At 32.6% G+C, this 22,469-nt stretch overlaps 1 protein-coding gene across 7 annotated transcripts; it reads right to left on the minus strand.

The window, feature by feature from the left end:
• Positions 1-801: 801 nt before the first annotated feature.
• On the minus strand, positions 802-21,341 carry LOC111384491 (endoribonuclease Dicer homolog 2). Of its 7 annotated transcripts, none has more exons than XM_023008767.1 (25): positions 21,143-21,339; positions 20,996-21,014; positions 20,374-20,462; positions 19,718-19,895; positions 19,324-19,437; positions 18,679-18,813; positions 17,486-17,570; positions 17,301-17,365; positions 16,801-16,941; positions 16,009-16,131; positions 15,786-15,915; positions 15,579-15,678; positions 7,274-7,469; positions 7,024-7,184; positions 6,424-6,642; positions 6,016-6,242; positions 5,639-5,913; positions 5,112-5,545; positions 4,920-5,023; positions 4,168-4,364; positions 3,610-3,703; positions 3,428-3,543; positions 2,489-2,896; positions 1,747-2,025; positions 802-1,380 (listed from the first exon to the last, which is right to left on the minus strand). In XM_023008767.1, exons 2-25 carry the CDS (start codon positions 20,996-20,998, stop codon positions 1,030-1,032), a joined length of 4,224 nt encoding a protein of 1,407 aa, XP_022864535.1. In that variant the 5' UTR covers positions 20,999-21,014; positions 21,143-21,339; the 3' UTR covers positions 802-1,029. The 7 variants fall into 7 exon arrangements, with proteins under 7 accessions (XP_022864535.1, XP_022864539.1, XP_022864536.1 ...); XM_023008771.1 differs by having other exon boundaries at positions 15,579-15,645; positions 20,996-21,017; XM_023008768.1 differs by having other exon boundaries at positions 3,428-3,554; positions 3,621-3,703; positions 20,996-21,017.
• Between the last annotated feature and the right edge of the window lie 1,128 nt (positions 21,342-22,469).

The raw sequence follows: 22,469 nt of genomic DNA on the forward strand, positions 1-22,469 counted from the left end.
TAATATATTGTTTGAGCCCCTTTTCTTTTCTTTCTTTCTTTTTGAAATATTGTTACGATAGAGTGTGTGGTTAAAAATTAAGGAAAAATTTTGAATTTACGTGTAATATTATTTTATTGTGTGATTAAAATAAGGCCAAATCACTATTGAAGAATGTACTTTGATGAAAAAAAATGAAGTCCAAACAAGGGCTAAGTATTTGCCTGTTCTATGTAGGACTGGGAAGTGCATGGCTGAGGAAACTCCTAAAGATTGGTCCAGGATTTTGAAACCCTATTCAAGGATAAGATGAAGAAGAAGATGATCGACAGAGTCTCAAGAAAATGTTCATAAACGATTTTGTTTATAAATAAACAAAATGTGTGATGAATAAATTAGTCCGTGAATCCCACGAACTATGTAAATAATATTAATTTGACCATTTTTTACCATTTATAAACACTTTTCAAGCATATGCTAAGACAGATATGGCGGACGAGGAGAAGCAAGAGAGAGATTACAATGAGGTTAAATGATCGGAGCCTGTTAACTATATAATTACCCCTTTCTCCCATAGGCCTCGAGGAAGAATCAACGATCATTCTCCTAGAAACGACTAAAAGTACCCAATAATTTTAAGGGGGAGAAAATCTACAGTATCTGGAAATTATTCATATAAAACCAATATATCCCATGAATACTTCTTTGCTATACAAACATTACATTTACAAAATATAGTTCTAAACTACTTGCAATAATCACATATTTGATCAAAGGGGAAACTAATCCACAACTTAAATAGTATATATATTTATATGATCAAAGGGAAAACTAATCCATATTTTATTAAGCCTTTGAAAATATAATAATAGATTCAGAGCTTCAACTTAATATTTAAAAGGATCATAACTTTCATGATCCCAAAAATTATGAGAAACGTCAACAAAACCTTCATAACAGATAATCATAACAGATGCTAATCATCAATGTCAATTCAACACAACTCCATGGAAATGCCGACTCCAAGAGGACAAGCATCTGGTTTTGAGCTCAGACCATGGCAATTCTATTTTTAAGTGACTTCAATACAGCTTTGCAAGCCAGTCTCTTGGCAGTACTTTTATCGGAAGCTGAACGTGACTCTTTGTGTACAATGCCATTGGCTTCGACCTCCACTTCAACAAATGACACCCCGTTTTCACGAATGAAAATGGGATTCTTGAAAGTGAAATGTTTTTTCTGACATAATTCTGTTAATTCTCTCACAGGATGAAGCCTCAGTGTCTCGGGTGTGATCATGGGCTCGAGAAGAGGACTTATACTTCGAAAAACAATCTCTTTGTTATACCCAGAATCAACAAAGACAGCCCCAGCAAGAGATTCTATAACATCCCCAAGCACCTGCATCATGTAATAACACACACTAACAATTAGTGCCACAAGAAAAGTAGATACAGTTTATGCAACCAAGCACACGCCTTGATCTGACAATTTGTAAGCTGGTTACCATACTTTCAGGGTAATTTGCATAATTTCAAAAAACAAAAAAAAAAAAAAAAAAAAAAAAGGAACTTCCAAGTTATTACTTAAATCTCAAAACACTCGCACATTTTACAAATTCCACATTTTGATATTTCGACAATAGACATACCAAGTAACTTTTCAGCCCTTCAAAATTTTCATCTTCCTAGGTTATTTCATTTTATCAAAATATTGTAGTCAACTCACAGATACCAACAAAAAACGTTACTTTGTGAAAGTTACAACCTTTGGGAAAGTTATCTCAGATTCCCAACCAAAAGTTGAGACCAAGGGTGTTTCCTCGGTATCGTGAACTGTCTCGATTATATGCCGGTGAAGTTCTTGTGAAGCATGAAGAATATGTTTGTGCAGTCCTGCTTTAACTGCAGATTGAGCATAGCAATCATTGTTCACAGATGCTGACCTAAGATCAGTTAGAAGACCAGGAGACAGGCCAGGATATTTGTCATACAGGTGCACCGTTATCACATAATCTAGTACCGAGTCTCCAAGAAATTCTAGACGCTGCAGAACAATATAAATTTTTAAGAAAAGAGATGAATAATGAAAAACAAATCAAATGCCCATGGAGTTTTAGAAACAACAATTGAATAATGTATCATGTGCAAGAAATGAATCTGCCCGTGGAGTTTTAGAAAGTAAAAGCATACCGAGTAATGTTCAGATCATAATATTTGTTCACACACTATCACATCTTTTCATCAATTATCACTTGACTCTAGGAACGCAAGTTCTTAGATTGTTAAATAACTTTTGATTGCAAAATACTTATTAAATGACATGTTTAGTAAGGTGGACCAAACAGTACACAAAAAGTAGTAAAGAAGAGGAAAAAATTGCATACCAAACATACAACAAGAGCACAATTCATGGCCAGAAAAGTAGGGAGCAATCAAATTAAGAAATCATAGCAAGAAAAATTAACGAAGTGTAGGAATCTTCGATACGTAATTTCTACAGCACATACCTGATAACATCTTGGAATTTCAGGTAGCATGTAAGAACCATGAGTTAGTGCTTCAACTAAATAAGAAGCATCACGAAACCGATAGTTCAGCAGAGACTCTACATATCTAACATTGACATGTGCCTCAGGATTAACAGGGAAGGGCCTTGTATAGGGCACACTAACAAAATCAACATTTATGCCCAGCCATGCCATAAAGGATAAGGCCGCTGATTCACCACCTGCACTAAGGAATGCCCCAATTAACGCTTCAACAACATCTGCAATAACCTTACTTTTTAGCTTCCTGCTCCCTTTAACATAGACTTTTCTAGATGAAAGCAACTCCTCTTCTAAACCATGGTTGGCAGAATTATCCCCAGGAATTATCCATGTTTTGGGATCGAATGGTTCATTGCGGATGAAACCCTAAAATTTACAAGTGACCAAATGAATAAAGCAATTTTTAATATTCCCCGATAGATTTTTTTTTCCCCTTTAAGGCATTAATTAAAAGAAACAAGAAGATAGAACAGAAGATATCAAGGAAAACAAAAAAATCACCAAGCACGAGGTGTAGCAACTAGCATAATGTTTGTAGGATCATAGGACATCATTTAAACGAAAATATTTTATTATTCAAGGGGACGCAGGAAAGGATTGGGAAATTAATATTGGATTTCTTGCACAACAAAATCTCTATTCATAGTGTTAAGTTAAAGAGAAACTTAAAGAGATAGAATTTTGGTCTCTTTGGGAGTCTCATCTGAATTTAATTTTAAGACCTCAACATAACCTACCTAAGAACAAAATTCATATCTGAAAATCATATGGATGTACTCTGTTGACCATCCACCTTCAAGTAAATGAGTTATGAAAAAATGAATTTTTGAAAAAATGGGGGCCAAACATAGGCTTAACAGGATAAAGCAAAATATGATTACGATTCAGTAAGATTACCGGAATTTTGCGGTCACATCCCAGCTTGCACAATGTAGCATTGGCAATTATTTTTTCTTTTCTAATACTAAGAAGCCCCTCGTGCTCTTTTTGATACATTTTGAAAACATGTTGACCTGCAGTGTATTTCAGAAAAAGAAGCCCCTCGTGCTCTTTTTGATACATTTTGAAAACATGTTGACCTGCAGTGTATTTCAGAAAAGAGTCCCCAAGGGTCTCTAATGATTCAAGATGAAGTTTTTCTTGGCATTTCTTTGTAGTGATTGCTTCCAAAACCTAACAGCGACAAACAAAATTGACATGAGACCAAGATTATGGTTGAGTTGACAGCTTCAATGATATGAAAAGGCAAACTTCTTTAAAAAAATATATAATTTATTTCACTCACTTAAATGTCAAGGCAATAATAAACAAGAAAATATATAGATGATGGAGGGGAAAAAGTAGTTCCTTTACTCTCTAGATAGATACTACCTTCATTCCTGATTAATTTCTTCATATCCATTATGGAAAAATCCAATAAAATTTCCAACTGCCAGAAATATGCATTACTCATACATACCAAATCCCCAACTACACTAGATAAATTAACCCTCCAATCTTGTAATATTCTTACACGGCTCACCAATGGTATGCAAAATACAGTGTTCTCAACTCCCTTAAATAATCTTGCAAGTCCAGCTATAACATTAAATTTAGTATATACTATATAGAGAACCATAAATAGTAAAAATACATACTCTGATGGTTGGAATATCAACATTTATTGTGCAGAGATCCATGTGCATTCTTTTCAAGTTTGAAGCCAAGAGCAAAGACTCAATCCGATGCATGACAGATGGAAGAAAGGAAAAAGAGTAAAATGTAGAAATAGATATAGGCGACATGATTATTGTACAAAGTTCAGGTGGCAGTTCGCATGATGCATTACTTGGTTCTGCATGGGAAGAGGAAAATACCAGTTAGCCATAAGCCAAAATGTGATATATCCAATTATATAGTACACAATTATCTTAGTTAACCGTAGAGCAAGGCTCGCTGCCTTATTTTGTATCTTAGTAAGAAAGGATTGGTCAAGATTAACAATGAGGCTCTTAGCAGTGCTTTTAACAAAACATATGCAGTAGACAAGAGCCATTCACCGTATTCAATTCGTAAAAAAACCACGCACCCACCACCACACAAACAAGAACCTCCACTGAAAAGTAATTTGGTCCATGTCAATTTTCTACTTCAGTACTCCAATCCTTGCATTATTTAGGCTAGTTTCATAAATACATGATTCAGAGTTTGATTTGATATGCGGAGAAACAACAAACAGATGAACGCAGGGAAAATTGAAGAACTATAAACATATTACCGAATTAGCTTATGAAAAAATTTAAATAAGACATAAAATTTCTTACAAAACCTACTTTGTGTCTTTCAATATTGTTTAGAAAATGAATAGGTAAAATGAATTGTTTATAATACATTTTAATGGTAAACCAACCTTTTGCCTTCTCATTTCTACATCTCTGAAGGAAATTTTGCACAGTAAAGATGCGTCTCCCGTTAAGAAGTGTTTCATTTTCAAAATGCAATTTGATTCCATGTCTGCAAGGAACAAAACCTGGTTACTAAGGTTGAGCTGGATCACTCACAGTAAATACATCAGTACTTGACCGAAAGGAATATGAGAGACCTCTTTTCATAGTACTCTTTGTAAGTAACAGATTCTCCATCTTTTAAACGAAGAAATGAATTTCCATACAAACCACCCAGAGTTCCCGTGATGCAATACATGGAACCATTGTGAGGCGTATTAACCAAGGAATTCTCTAGCAAGCACGTACACAACAAACCATTTTTTGTGTGCACAAGATGACCATGACCTTTGGGTGAAGAACAACATTCGTGCATATCGCACAGACTGTTCTTTTGAAATAGAAAAGAATTAATGCAGTTCCAATCAATTAGTAAATGCTGGCGTGAGCCTTGAGTCGGAAGAAGAAGATAATCAAAGGGTACACAATCACTCCACGCGTAAGATTTGCCATGATCTTCATGAAGTTCATTAATATTATTATGGAAGAGATGCTTAAAAACGGTGGTCTGAAACATTTGACACAGAAATACCTGCAATAAAATATCAAAAATTGATTTAATTTCAGAAAATCAAAATTCTCATCTCAACAAAAAAATTATAAACAACTGATTTTAGCATTTTACCAGCTCAGTAGTCAGTGTAATGCTTCCAATATATTTTACATGCACAATTAGTTTTCCCCTGTCAACATCTAAATCAAAATTTAACGTCTCAACGTCAGATTCTAGTCTCATCCTGACGGCAAGCACAATGTCTTGTGGCTGGACAGTATAATTGAACTCCTGCTGCAACTCAAGTAAATAGCAATAGTACAGCCTTTCGGACTCATTGCCATGATAACCAACCAATTCGGGTGGGCTGTACTGTACTTGTTCCTCCATATAAGGAGGTTTATATCCTGTACATTCAGATTCGAAAAAATATTACAACTAGTCGTCTTTACCTTATAAGAGAAGTATGTAGGAGAATCAGAATCAACTTAAGCATAAACACTAATTACCAAATTCTTCAGCATCAGCAGCTTCCCTGACAATATCAGGCACAAGATTATCTGTCAGGGCACTGACCTGATGAAGTTTTCTGCAAGCTTCTAGGCATGCAAGTTGCTTCAGTATTTTAGTGTTGCCATGAACAGTAATAGTTTGGATTGGGCAGCTTCTCGGAAGGTGAAGTGTGCAAATTTTCAATTCTTTGTCAACCACACAACGAGGGTAAGGTTTGTAGTAACTATAAATCAAAAGGCCAAAAAGAAAAAAAATTAAGTTTCCTTTTTTTTTTTTCACAGTTCTGAGAAATTAACCGGTTAAACTAATCACACAGAAATCTTGTAGGTTCTTATAATAATTTGACAACCTGAAAACTAAGAGTCTCGTATAGTTGACAAAGCTGAATGATATAAAGAACAAACCAGTCGGAAGGTAGCCGTGAGCAATAGAAGTGGAGCAAAGATACACTAGAACTCAAAGTCACAATTGCTCCAGTGCTTTCAACTTCATAGTATTCTTCACTGTTTAATTTACTATCAAGAGGTTCACAAGGAAGGCTAGCATGGCTCAAGCATTCCTTCCGCATTATATCTCCACTAGCCAAATAGTTCTCCACACGATTGAGGGTGGCAGTATCCCCACTACAATCAACCAATAAAACAATGAACAAAGAAATAATCAGCATCATCTTGACATTCGAATTGCTCAGATTCTATTTGTATTGTAACCAGCTATCAACCAAAAAGGAAAAGAAGATCGATTAATATAAAAAATATTATTCTATTATACAAGTCCGAAGACTTTTAAGCAACCATCAAAGATGCACTGCAGTAAAAAAACAAATTGCTAAATTGCTCCCAACAAGAAAACAGTTGTGGAGATTTTCACCTTCAATTTTACTATTTTTATAGTGATGACAGCTCAAATCAAATGAACCATTACTATAAATTCTTCCCCAAAAAAGAAAACAGTGAAAAAAATTATTTCTTTTCATTTTATATTTTAAAAGTGATGGAGCTCACCTTTTTACCATTAATACGAAGTCTGAGTCTTGCATACGAGCACGTCCACGTGACTGAATAAAGCTACAGACTGTGGCAGAGGGGTCAAATCTAATCACAAGGTTGCACCTTTGCACGTCTAATCCCTCTTCAAGCATTGAGGTTGCAATGATAATGTTAACCTGTAAAACAATATGCGCAAGAACAAAAATAAATAAATTCTAAAAAATTAGCAAATCTTGGGGGAAAAATGCACAACTCTGAGACCCACAGTGCCCTTGCGGAATTCATCAACAATTTTGTTTTGTTCTTTCCTACTCTGCGATTGCAGCTTAGAAGTGTTCCCTGCTGTGTATTCCGTTCTCCACCCACTGACATCTGGAAGTAACTCATTCAACAAATTCCGAATAACAATAGCCGTGATAATCCTTTCAACAAAGACTATACATCTCAAATCCTTAATTTCCCTGTGCACATATCATGTAAGAGTGAGAGTACCAATGATAGGCTCTCAACCAAATACAAAATATTCACATATGATGTAAAATAATTATTCTACTAAACAATTTAAACAAGGAACCGAACAAATGCTCGTTTTCCCATCCAAATTTGATTAAAATTGAGTTTTATAGTAAATATAGAAATATCTTATTAAACATGTGAGCATAGTTAGAATATTAGTGTAAATATCATATATTGTATCTGCTTCAAGTGAACAAAAAAAAACTACAATGATACATTGATACACCTGGGTCTTTGTGCTTCAATCTACCCTAGTCCATGCATCATCTGTAACATAAATGCAGCTGAAGTGTGAACAAGAACAGTAGGATGGTTGATGACACTGCTAGTCTGAGAAGCTTTGCAAGACCTACCACTTGTGGTGGGACATCTATATGGACAGAAATTTAACACTTCTGAAGTTGATGAACATTGGTGTTGACTACAGTACTGTGTAAAGTAAGTTAAGACTTACCCAGACAAAAATGCATATATTCAAGTCAAGATCCCCCACCAAGTGTGGTGTAATGCATACGCAATTGGATATTGAAAAATTTTTGAAGTCTATAAAATTGGTGGTGGTGGTAACTGCATGTCATATTTAACTTTCAGATTTTCTATCTTGTGTTGTACAATTCACACCATCAAACATGCCAAAGATACTTCCCCAAGCACGTTTGCCTAATCATTATATCCATGGTGTGTGACTTTCTATTACATGTCAGTGGAATACAATGAAAGCTCAAATACAAGGAAAGCTACCATATTTAATTGGTTACCATTAATGAGTGTTGTAGTTAATAGCTATCATATTCAGTTGTAATTTTGGTTCTATATAATAGAGAACCTCTCACATGGGTGGAGCCAGAAAATGATATTAGGATGAGCTGAAATTTAAAAAACTTCTAATGAATTTACGTCACAAGAGACTAAACTCATATGACATTAATGACAAGAGTGTGCAACTCAATGAATTAGAAGAACTTTAGATGTTTAGCTCTTAAATGTCCCATTAGAACTTTTTATATTTTCTTACCAAATAAAAAATCGACGCTTGCATTAAAAAATATAAACTAACTGAATCATGATCGGAATAAGCAAACGATATACATCCATCAATGTAGAACTACGGAGGTGTTTGATAGGCATTCTTATGTAAAAATGTATTTTTGAATAATAAATTGACGTGAAATGTATGGTTGAAAAATAAGGAAAAAAATTTATTTACATGTAATATTATTTTAATAAAGAATGTGTGGTTGAAAAGAAGAGAGATAAAAATACATTTTGAAGAAAATGACTACCAAACGGACTCTAATAAATTATTTAACCATTGTTTGTTTCCCATTTTTGTCAAAAAAATGCATTTTCGAATAGTGTATTGATGAGAAATGTGTGGTTGAAAAATAAAGAAAGTTATGAATTTGCATATAATATTATTTTATTGAAAAATGTGTAGTTGTAGTGGAGTCAAATCTTTGTTGAAGAATGTATTTTGATGAAAAATGGAGCTCAAACAAGGGAATACCAAATACATTTACCGATCAATATTTTCAAACAATTGAAAGCTTTGGTCAAAATACACAATCAATAATAATCACTATATGTTATTGTCTTAAAATATTATTTGGTATGGACAACAATCCTATATATCACTTCATTTTGTAGTGAGTGAAGAATCATATAAAAAAAGAAAAATCAACTGAAAATTATGAGAGTTCAAAGAAATTAAATTTGATTCATGTACATATTTTGCTCAACTTTAGTAATATACTTATATGTAGATTAATTTATAAATAAATAAATTTTAACAAATATTCTTTTTATTAACGAGATCAAAATCTAGAGCAAATTATTTATATTGATCATAGCATCTAGTTCATGGTCAAAATAATTAATTTGTTCTTATAAGTATGAATAGGTAATACATTAAAAATATATATATATTACTTCTAAGCTTAGCAAAACATCTAGCATATGATGTCTCTAACTATTGAAATAAGTAATTTTTGAATCCGATCAATACAAATTTTCTATTATAAAATTAACTTAATTACCATAAGTAAATTTAGTCAAACATGCATTAAATAAAATGCCTAATTGAAAAATAAGATATTTACGTTTCACAAATATCATGAAAATAATATTTAATAATTGTAGCCTCTTCAACAAGATTCGATTAATTGAGCTTGGGTTAGAATTCAAACTAAAGCGAGGCTAACACAAATATCTGGGCCAAAATTGAACAAATTATTCTTAATTTTCCATATAGGCTAGGGTTGGGCTGGCCCCCACTACTTCCGCCCCTACCTCTCACAATAAGAAGTAACGAGTCTTATTAAGTATCATTATTGAGTGTGGTCAAATTTTCTTATTTTAATTAGATATCCTCCTCTAACTAAATTCTTTTTTAATTGGGTCTGTATTCCATCCATACCTTCATTCATTGCTCGCCATTGCTATCAAAAAGCCACCTCTTGAACAGGATCATAAGTAAGGGTGTATTTGATTACATTTATCTTCCATGAAAAATATCAGTTTTTCATTCAAATTCCTACTTTGAATGTTTGATTGCTATTTTTTCCATTAAAAACTCTGCAGCACTGACACGTTCCCGCGATAGCTTATCGGTGTCCGACACGCGTCGGCGCGTGTCAGAGGCATTGGTGAGTAGCTGAGTTGAAGGGAAGCAACAAAGAAAAATAAATGGGAAGAAGAAATGCAATCAGAGGAAGTCTGACGGTCTGGGAAAGGAAGAAAAAAGAGTGGAAGAGACTACTGGCCTGAAAATGCAACCGGTGAATTGACTTGTCTAGGAGACGGAAAGAAAACGGAAAAGGAAGAGGAAGTGACTACTTGTAATGAAAAGTTTCCATTTATCAATGAATATTTTAAATTTTAGGACCCCCCACTTGTAAAAATCTTTTACGTTTTGTATCATTCAACAGCTGTAATTTTTGATACAATAATATATAATATTTTATATGAATGAAATTGTAACAAAATTCATACTTATATAAGAACTCAAAACACATTTTCTTCCTCACTAGTCACTGCTGCTTACGAAAATTGCAAGAAAAGTTCAAAAAAACTTTCATCTTTTTTTTACAATTTCATCAATCCACATTTGAAAAATCATTTACAAGATCAAGAAGAAGATATTTTTTCAAGTTTCGGGTGATATCACTCCTATCTTATTTAAGTATTTGACATTATTTTTCTTTTGAAGTTATGGATGGTAATGCTGTGGATGATGATTTTTCTAAACCTCTTTGGAAATATGTTACAAAACTTGATTAATTTAATGAAAATGGTGGTAACATTCTTTGGCCATGCAATTTTTGTAATGCAATTAACACAAGTTCATACACAAAAGTGAGGGCACATTTGTTAAAATTACAAGGCTATGGAATTGGGGCTTATGGAAAAGTAACTATGAAAAATATATGTGAAATGAAAAATTTGGAAGATGAAGCCAAGTTGAGAATGCAAACTAAGGCAAGGAAAAGAGTGCCATTTCCGTTGGATAATATGGGTTCTAAGGATTGCTATGTTTTGGAGGAAAAGAAAAGAAAGAATAGTGCAATAGAAAATACTTTTAATGTGACAACACGTGACCAATTGGATTTCGAAATCGCTAGAATGCTATATTCAGGTGGTTTGTCTTTTACTCTTGCAAGATTCCTTATTACATTAGTTCTCATACTCTTGCTTCCAATAGTCGAATTTTAGGGTATTTGCCTCCCAGTTATAACAAGTTGAGAACTATTCTTCCTAAAAAGAGAGAAAAAAATGTGGAAAGGTTATTAAATCCGATCAAGGGCACATGGGCGGAAAAATGAATTACCATTGTAAGCGATGGATGGAGTGATCCACAAAGAAGTCCACTAATTAATTTTACGGCCTCGACCGAGAGTGGACCAATGTCTTTAAAAGCGGTTTATTTTTCCGGTGAAACAAAATATAAATATTTTATTGCTAACTTGATGAAGGAGGTTATAAGTGAAATTGGTCATGAAAAGTTCGTTCAAGTAATAACCGATAATGCTCCAAATTGCAAAAGAACCTGGCAAATAATTGAATTGAAGTATCCTTATATTTTTTGGACACCACGTGTTGTATACACACTAAATCTTGCTTTGAAGAACATTTTGTGCTGTAAAGAATGTTGAAAATAATTTGAGCACATATCAGGAATGCAAATGGATTACTAGTCTTCATGATGATGTAATGATTATAAAATATATGATCATGAACCATTCCATGAGACTAGCAATTTTTTTATAGCATGCTTACTGGATGCCATAATAGGTGCACGTCGTAAAAGGTTATCAAGATTGTGAGCAGGATTTTTCCTTTTTTCGCACGTTACCAGATTTTTCTTTTTGTTTTCCTTTTCCATCTTTATTTTTTTTAATATATTTTCCTTCCATGTCTTTTCATTTTCATTTTCTTTTCTTCTTTTTTTCCCTTTCCTTTTTCTCCCCAAATTCCCATGCTTTCTTCTTGATTTCTTCTTCCTTTCCATTAACCTTTCTTCTCTTTGCCTACGTCTTTGACTCATTTCTGGATTTCCGTTGGAGGTTGCAAGATAATCTTGGAGCAGGCTTTGAAGATGGGTACCCAAATAACTCTACATATTGATTTTAAGTCTTAATGTGATGCTAAAACCAACAATTTGCTTTTCATTTGTTTAATCTCTAATTTTGGTGACTATCGAGAAAAGAACTGTTTAGATGATAATAAAATTGAGCTTTTTCAAATTGGAAAAGAATGGGTCCTCTAGTTCTATCTTTTTTTTCAAAGAGTTCTTATGTTTTATATTGTTACGTATTTATCATATGGACTTCTTCACACATGCTATGACAAAGTTTTGCAAGGGATTGTCTTTATGTGTATGTTTTATGTCTAGTCGTACCTGATAAGTTTATTTTATATACTTATCTAGGCAATTAGATTAGAGTATTTGTTAGTAATTTGAAGGAGTTATAGCCTAATTTTGTGTTAATTATATTTGTTAGGTTGAAATTAGTGCAAATTGGTGAATTTGGAAGAAAAGAACAAAAAACGTGCTAAAACGAAGGAATTCCAAAGTAGTTGAAACATTTTCACAAATCAATCTCCAGTCGAAGAAGTTACTCTCTAAAATTTTAACCTTACTTTTAGACCCAGTTTTTGATAGCAAATATTCGATTTGGAAAATCTTTAAACCAAACGAATTGTAACTCTTTGAGTCAAATTTTTAACGCATATTGAATCACCTCAATCGGAGTTTAGAAGAAAAAGTTATAACTAAATTATCGAAAGTTGTCAAAGAACGACATTGCAAAAACGGCGTGCGCACAAGCATTTTTTTGCATGCATGAGACTTTGATATGAAATTACCGAGACCAAAATCATTGACTGATGTGCACGCAATGAACTATATGATGCGCGTGCACAGGCCAAATTTTCGTCTCGGACCAATTTCCTTATTATGATGAAATTCTATATGGAAACAATATATTGACATCCTGTACATACCTAAACATGTCCTGAACGTATGGAAACTCCCTCAGACCTAAAAATCTCTAGATTCAACATATTTTGGAGGCAAAGAACTAGGCCAAATCATCAACATCAAGGAAATTGTGCAAGATTCTTGAAGATTATCCATCCAAAATCAAGATTTTATTCAATAAAGTGGATTTCTTTAGCTTCTTCCATATTTCTTCGATTCAGATGATGTCTTTTCATGATTTCTTGTATAATTTAATAATTAGGATGGTTGGCTAAGTTTTTCCTTCGTATTGGATGAATGATGAGCTCTATTATTTGTTTATTTTAATTCAAGACAAATAATTTAGTATTTCTTGATTTTCTTGATTGGTTTTGCATTCCAATTGAACTATTTGATTGTTTGATAATCAATTAGATAGTAAGTTGTTTGTTGTAGTATAAAAATGCTCGCAATTAATTCTAAAACACGACAAAATCAACAAGTGGACAATAGGTATTAGGAAAATATATATGGCATGTGCTATCATGTGTGATAAATGTGCGAATTAATGCATGTTTTTCGTTTGAATTCGGACTAGGAATAGAATTGGGTCGTGTTAAACATAGGTTTAATATGTTTTGGAAAAGAACATTGAATAAACGTGGATTATCGATTTTTTTGAATACATGAATTTACTAAATTCTGAATTAAGAATTGAATTAAATGATAGTAAGGGGATTTACGATTGCAATACAAACATTCATATATTAAGGGGGCGTTTGTTTTCCATTTTTATAAAAATGAGAATGAAAAATGTAACCATTATGGGCTCCACAAAAGAGATAGAAATTCAAATTTGGTGACTTGATGTGATGAATAACGGTCATATTTTTCATTTTAATGGGGAAAGAATGGGAACCAAACAGGGGCTAAATTTATATAGTTGTGATATTTTATTATTTGAGTATTTATTTATTTAATTTTTCATCCGGTTCGATCCCGATTCCACCCTTTAAACCTCTACCCTCTTTCTTTTCTGGGTCAATGCTCAGGTTGATTTTTAAAACATTGTTTTTTATTGTTTATCATTTTTTTTAATGTGTCAAATTTTTCTATTACTTCCTTGAAATTGATGTTACTTTTTTAGTGGCAAATATTACTTTTTAATAAAAGTTGTATATTGATAGACCTCCCATCTATTCTAGAAGAGTCAAGAAGAATGGAGAAGCAACTGAAAAGAGGGAGTAACTGAAATTTGTTACAAGTGCAAGTAGGGGGGAAGGGGAATAAATCTGTTGGGGGAGTAACTTGAACTTGTTTTTTCCAGTTGATATCCTATCATTTATTAAAAAGTGACACAATTTCACTCTCTCTTTTTTATATATAAAAAAATGATGCTTAATTTTACGAAGTATTTTTTACTTCCAAAATATATTTCATATGATTTTTCAAAACACCTCTAATTTTAAAGGTATTTTTATAAGTTGCCCTAAAATTTACTGGGTGATTGATTGTAGTTTAGATATTATAGATTGTTGGGCTTAATAGGTCATCGAGTTTAAATAATTGGGCTATAAGCTATGGAAGCATGGGAACATAAGGAGCTAATGTCTGCTCGTACCAAATTGCGTGGAAAGTTCTCTAATCTGCTATACATAATTTTCGCAAAGATGATTACCCAAAAAAAAAAATAAGGAATTTCATTTTTGGCTAAGGAGTACAGAGACATGAGAGTGCAGACCATTGTATTTTGGTTGCTCGAGTGATGTGTTAGAGTTACGGATGAAGATCATATTTGAGTTTTTGGTGTAGGCTATTCTATGGGATTACTCCCAACTGCAACATCTTAACCAGCGATATAACGAAATCTCAAATATAAGGATGTGTTTAAGCCCCTTTAATTTTGAAAAATGTATTATGGAGTAGTAGATTGATAGAGAATGTGTGATTAAAAAAGAAAGAAAAGTTTTTAATTTGCATTTGATATTATTTTAATGAAGAATGTGTGATTGAAAATGAATATGGTAGAAAAAATAATGTAGTAAAATGTAAAATAATAAATATTGTAAATGATAGCTACCATATTTAGTTATGATTTTGGTTCTATATAACAAAGAACCTCTCATATTGAAAGATATTGAGTCTTATTGAGTATCATTGAGTGTATTTGACATTACAAAATACACTTATAATAATTATAGTTTAACACATAATTAAAGGATATTACAGTTTTCCCGAAACTATAACTTGACTTCCAAAAAAATTATAATGAAAATTTACCTAAGATTTAAATTGTTTTTGTAAACATATTAGCCCCTATTTGTCACCCATTATTTGAAAAATTAAAGAGTTTTGAATAGTATTTTTTTTAAGAATGTGTGATTTAAATAAAAAAAAAAAATTAGGTTTCTGTGTTGAATATTTTATTATGTGAATGTGGTGAAAAATGACACTGTAGCAAACAATTTAAAATTTAGAAGGGGGCCAAACACGCACTTAATCTCGAAACATGTAAAAACATTCATCAACAGAACTGAAAAAGTACTAATAGTTTCTACTTTGTAAAGAAACATGCATATAGCATATATAAACAAACCTGTATTCAAGAAGAGTGTCGACGAGGCAGACAACCTTCGATGTAACATAACCAGAATTCAGTTTTGCTTTTACATCATAAAGATTAGACCCTTGTGGCCCTTCATGAACAGAAAGAAACAATCACAAGAACGAATAGAAAAGAACAAATTTTCCAAATCTTGAAGAAAAACAGAACAGCAAATGTAATAAACAGAGTGAGAAATACCCAATGGCACAAAGGCATAAAAGACTTTAAGCGCATCCAAACTGAAATCTCTAACAACCTCATCGCCGCTGACATCCAATTTCAACCATGGAAAGACATTGTTTACTTCACAAGATAAAGTCTCTGCTGCCTATTCAAACAAAGAACTTCTTACTGCCAATTGCCACAACCGCGAAAAAATTGTGCTTTGTATATACGAAATTGACCAGAATAAAAAATATACCTGTATAGCTAACCAAACTCCCAGCTCAGTTAAACAAAACATGAAGGTAGAGCAAAGCTTAGATAATCTTCTCGTTGCAGATTTAGCTACAGAGCTCGAGATTCTTTTCAGAGAAAGTTCATGCTGGTGAATAGTATATATAAAGTCAGTGCCTTGAAAATGGAAAGAGCAAAAGATAACATGAGAATGCTAACCGTACACGAAAAAATCAAAGCATATGGGTTTAGTTTCACCTCTTAGATAAAAATTATATAATTTGTTCAAATCTCCTCTTATCTCAATGGAAATCACCCTTGTGCTTGCAGCACCAGTAACTTTTAACTAAAATCAGACAAGCTTCGTTATTGAATACCTAAGCTTATGGTGACAGAGAAGTTCAGCCCAACCCCTCAGGTGCAGATAGGATTATTTGTTTTTTAATCAAAAACCTGATACGTGCAAAAATTTCATATAAGGGTGCTGCATGACTAGGTCTATTGCCCTGTATTGATACATCTTCTCATCTAAACCCTAAGCAACAGGAACATTTATTTATTTTCATTTTGTCTTCAACAAACTGAATATTCACAGAACCTCATGCTAGGATATTTCTCATGAAGCACATTAAGTACACAAGATATGAGGGAGAATAAACATTTAAATACTATATATAAGACATACTGATCCTGCTACACTTGTAACATTAATTTGAATCTGACGGTTAGCCTACTTTTCATCGAGTGAAATTGTACTAGGAGCAATGACACACACCAAAATTTCAACATTTACAAAAACCAAGAGAGAGGTGTATACCTTCTCTATCAGCCTTTTCAGGTCACTTGCAATACCTTCAACACTGTCGCAAGGAACATCCAAATGTTTGTATATCTTCACTTTTGGAGTCGAAAATGGGATACACTGAGCTATAACAGATTCACTTTCACATGTGAAGACCTTCATACAAAATAACAGCATAGATTAGAAATCACTACATGAACCCAAATGGGAAAATCTACTAACATAAGAATGAAATTTTAAAAAAAAAAATGTGTAGCCACTACTAAGTAGAGATTTGCAAGGCTACCCTCTCTTATATGCCTTTAATGATTCCACATCAAAATCACTTGTAGTTTCAATATATATTATTTTAAAATCATTCTCCATTTCTTGAAAATTATTTAATACTGAACTGTGTCGACAATTTCAATCTACTTTACCATACTAGATTCATAAATTAAACTTGCAGCGCAACAATACATGAATTTATGAATTCAACAATTACAAAGCAAAGTTTGCAAAATTTAGCAAGAAACCTTTGAATTCATTAGATTTTCAAGTTGCCTAATCTGTTTCCAGTAGTCAGTGGCCGAGCATGAGCCTAAACAGATACCAAAATGAAATGCTCAGATAAAATTAGTAATGAAGAGAACAAAATAGAGCTAAAACAATATAATATGTATGATTAATTAATATTTTCTATAAGTTACATAGTACTAACTTTTAGCCTTTATAGGGGAAGCAGTCATCCCAAATATTCTAGGAAGGTGCAGAGCATTTTCGTTTAGTCGGCGAGCATAGAATTCCTGCAAGATGTTTTTTAATATTGTCAAGTCAAAAACCAAATCACTAGTGACAAAGTCAAAAACCAAGTCACTATTGACAAAGTCAAAGAATGTCATGTGACTTGTTGTTCATGTAATTGAGTCCATCATAGTTCTATCGAGAGCTAAGACATTTTCATTATACTCAGGTTTAAACCGTTAAACCGAATAAGACAATAATAAACTCAATGAACATAATACTTCCACAGAACATCAATGCTCTTCTTTGTGACTAAAAGTTATTTGATACGAAGAAAATCGTAGTGAAAATTCAGCAGTAGCTCAAAGTCTACAGCAATGCATCAGTCAGAATGATACGAGAAATATATATATATATATATATATAATATCCTTAAAAGTTCTATCAAGCATAAAAATGGGACTTAAATAGTGACAATACAATCCAAATGCTCATTTGGAACTCTCTTGCACTGTGCAACAAGCAAAATCTTAATCATACTTCTATTATGTTTCCTTCATGACGCAGCCAGTTGTTAAAATTATATATCAAATTAGACCTTTGTTTGGCTAAAATTACTAGTAACTTATAATTTATAGAAAAGTCAAACATTAATTTCAACCACACATTAATAATTAACCATTTATTACCAAACATTCCTCCTTATAAGTTACTATGCCCTTGTTTTAAGCCTTATTCTCTAAAAATTCATTTTTCCCAAGCTCTTTTCAACTATACATTCTCTCAACAAACCAATTTGCACGTAAATAAAATAACTTTTCTTATTTTTTAATCACACATTCTAAAAAAACACTATTACAAAACTAATCTTCTCACAAAAAAGCAGGGCTCAAACAAAGCCTAATAATTTTGCTCAAATAAAGGCTATAAATTAAAAATATATGACCTAGAAACACAGAAACATATACCGATTTCTAAGTAACATTTCGATAGTCAAAATAAACACATGAAGAGGTATTAAGATATCTATGAAGGTTCCAAAATAAAAAGGAAATATCAACCAAACAAGCGAGTCATGATCAATAATCAAATTCTCTTTGTGAGACCACAAAAATATTAAAAACAACTTCAAGTTTAACTATCATATTATAGAACAGAACAAAATCATACCCTCATGATGCGAGCATAAAAGTGGTTGCCTCGGGCATTATGGCACTCATCAAATATGAGAACTTTTATCCAATCAATATTCAAAAATCTATGACTCAAGGCAGCATGCAAAATTGCTGGAGTCATAACAAGCACCTGAACATGAAATCCCATTATTACAACATGAGAAGCATTTAATGATGATTATCATAAATACGCATTTACTCTTTACTACAACTCTCACCATTCTTAGAACATTAATATCTCTAAGAAGGTTTAAACCATTTACAAGTAACATATTTTCATCACAAAAAATAAGACGTCTTACAGAAGTAATTTCCTCACAAATATTTGTAGAATATCTATAAGTTGGCAACTTAGATGAATAATATGGATACCATTTACCTCCCTTAAAATTCTTGCCTCCACCAACTTATTGTCCTAATAAACAGAGCATCAAATTGAAAGGAACCTTTTTATTTAAGATTGAATTATATACTAATTTTAAGGAGCATTGTAATAGGCAGCCCTATAACCCAATGCCACAGCTTCATCCAATAACAAAGATTTATGAATTTATTTCAAGGTTTATGGTCTTGTAATATATGATGTTACGCTAAATATCATTAGAAGTAAAGAAAGAGAAGATAGTCATGTTATTCACACCTCGTGCTCATCCATTTCATGCTTCCATGTGGCAGCATCCCAGTAATCAACACCCAACTCACCATAATACTTGCCCACCTTTAAGTCCGTGTGCATCGCAATAGCTTCACCTTGCTAATAACCATCGGAAGTACAAAATAAAAATTGAAACCAATAAAAAATATATAAAAATTGTAACTTGGGAAAAGGAAAAGGATAACATAGAAAACTCTAACTGAGAAGAATAATATCTTCATTAAATTTACTGGTTAATAATCAACCAAACAACTACCTGGTAAGTGATGCAAATATAAATGTGGCATAAACTCAAAGGACAACAAGTAATAATGTATCAAATAAATCAAAAGAAAACCAATGCACAACATCTATAAAGTAAAGATACATAATCACATACTTGGGTCACCAAAACAACAGTAGGGACCAAAAAAACAGCAATGAAGGGTGAAGGCTTTCTGAGGAGGTGGGCGTAGCTACGGAGGAGCATGATTGCAACCAGGGTCTTCCCAGAACCAGTCTCCAAGAACACAATGGTATTCCCCTTTAGCGCTTTTTCCAATGCTTCCAGCTGATAGCTGCATCGACACCGGAATAAGATTATTTTAAGAGAACGGAATAGTAATACATTGATGCGACTAAAATTTTTCATGTCTCAGTCTGTCTGACCAGAGGATTAATATTCTCTCGCAATTCTCATATTGCATTGTCACTCGCTTCAACATTCACAGCATACCATAGCTTTATTGAATGATGAAACACAAGTGTTTACACACACGTGCAACAGATGCAAGCAGGAGTATGGATGTCAAAAATCTTTTTGGGTAATGCTTACAATCCAATCTCGCGAAACCGTGCCCAAAGAATTTCAAGCAGTTCCTTTCGTAAACAAAGGACAAGGGAAATTGTCTTTTATGTCTACTCATTCATATGTAATCAATTTTCTCGGCTTGGATAGACTGGATAGGCAATCCACGCCTCTTTCATATGATACCAATCCAAGAAAGACAAATTAAAACAAATATAATTAAAGACACAATCAAAGAGACCATCTACCTTCTGGCAAAAGGAACAGAATCAGCGGCAAGCTGTTGGTTCCCTCCATCGATAGCCATATCAATTGTATGCACAACTTTGAACCTTTTCTTTAGGATTAAAAAGTTAACGGTGAAAATCAATGAAAATTAAGAAGTCCAATAAATACGAGTATAAATCAACTCAAATGATAAGAGAATAATACATTTAATATACGGTACTTAAATGAGTATTGTGTGCATCAAAAAGAATGACTGGTTTATCACATTCATTAGAAGAGAGGTAGTAGCAGCAGGCCCTATCACTCTTCTTTCTCAGTGCGATGATCAACAATTCTATCAGTTCTTGTCTTTTGGGATGAAATTCCAAAAGTGATTAAGGTAGTAACCGAAAATATAGGCAGAAGGGCTATTTTAATAGCAGCATCCAACCTATACAGACTTTCAGCCTCATCTTCTAAGAAATGTACCCAGCGAGTAATCATCAATAAATGGCCATAAGGCTTACATCCCACTTTTTTTTGTTTTAAAAAAAAAAAAATTTTTTTTTGGAAGAAAAGACTATGATCTTTTTTCCTATCTCAGAGGAAAGATCTCTTTTAAACGGCTGAAATCAATCAGAGGTTTATTTCACTTGATCTTACCATTCTAGAATCAGCTCCACTGCTTTTAAACACGCATTTGCCATAAGAACCAACATTAAAAACGCAGAAAGAGCACGTAAGTTTCACAGCATGCCACATTAAAACCCAAAAAAACATTAATATATATTTGAGAAATCAAGAACTCACCGTTGGCTAAAAACAAGTTCTGTTCAAGATTTCCTGTTTTATAATACAGTAAACAAACAGTGACTGATCAAACTTGATCAAGGGTTGTGTGTAATATACATACACAAAGAGCTGTGTATGAATGGTGAGCAAACTTCTCAAGCACACTTCCTAGAGAGAGAGAGAAAGAGAGAGAGCGCGCCGTGTGGAGCTTTCCTAAATTTTGAGTGAAAAGTAAAGAGAAAAGAAAACGACAAAATGTCAGTCTACTGTTTCTCGGTAACGAGAGAATTTCGATATCTTGTTTGATAGTGATTTTATATTTCCTTTTCTGTGAAAAAAAAAGTTTTTTTTTAAGGTTCCGTTTGATATACATTAATGTAAAAAAAAATATATATATATATATATAATTATTATAGGCTCCACACAAGATATAGAAATTCAAATGTGATGACTTGATGTAATAGATAACGATCATATTTTTCATTTTAATGAACAAATAATGAGAAACAAACGGGAGCTAAATATATATATAGATTAAAAAGTAGAAAAATTATGAATTTTTATTTGATAGTGATTTTTTCATAATAAACTATGTGAAATGTATTTGTGATTAAAAAGTATAAAAAAATTATAAAGTTACGTATAAAATTATTTTATTAAAACAATATAATTCAAAATTAAATTTAAAAAATTTAAAAAGAGACGAATAGAAACTTAAAAAATTCGAAAAAGGGAGACAAACTGAATTGGTCACTTAGACGGTATATGCAAACTAATCCGAAGCAATAATTAGCCATTGTTTGAACCCCATTTTTTCAAGAATGTATTTTTTTAAAACTTATTTTTTATTGTAAATTTTTCTATAAAATAATTGTATATGTATTCTAAAAACTTTTTTTTACTTTTTAACCACATATTCTCTAAAAAAACCATTATTTCATAATGCATTTTATCCTAATAATGGAGATCAAACAGAGGCTTAACTTGTGTTGCATGACTTAAAAAGGGCAATCGAGAAATTAGAGGTTGAGACTAAAAATAAAAGGACGAAAAGATGGATCCACAAAAACTCCATTAAGTCCCCGTTTGATTCTCATTCTTTGGCCATAAAAATGAAAAATATAATCGTTATCACATCAAGTCATTATATTTGACTTTCTATTTCTTGTGTGGGTCCCGTAACGATTATATTTTTCTTTCTTATTCTTTCAAAAATGGGAATCAAACAAGGCCTAAATAACTAATTGTATTATGGTTCTCCACCATAAATTATTAATGTGAATTATGAAATGATATTATTAGAATAAGTCCATATTTGGTAGAGATTAAAATTAGATGTTTAGCA

The sequence above is a fragment of the Olea europaea genome, unplaced genomic scaffold (genome assembly GCF_002742605.1).
Source record: "Olea europaea var. sylvestris unplaced genomic scaffold, O_europaea_v1 scaffold293, whole genome shotgun sequence".
NCBI classification, from domain to species: domain Eukaryota; kingdom Viridiplantae; phylum Streptophyta; class Magnoliopsida; order Lamiales; family Oleaceae; genus Olea; species Olea europaea.

Bases quoted from the DNA above. Each gene is read 5' to 3' on its own strand.
- LOC111384491 (XM_023008767.1), bottom strand. The intron at 3,704-4,167 runs GTATGTATTTTT...TGTCGCTGTTAG, and splicing joins TTGATATTCCAACCATCAGA to GTTTTGGAAGCAATCACTAC. The intron at 2,897-3,427 runs GTAATCTTACTG...TGTAAATTTTAG, and splicing joins GATGTGACCGCAAAATTCCG to GGTTTCATCCGCAATGAACC.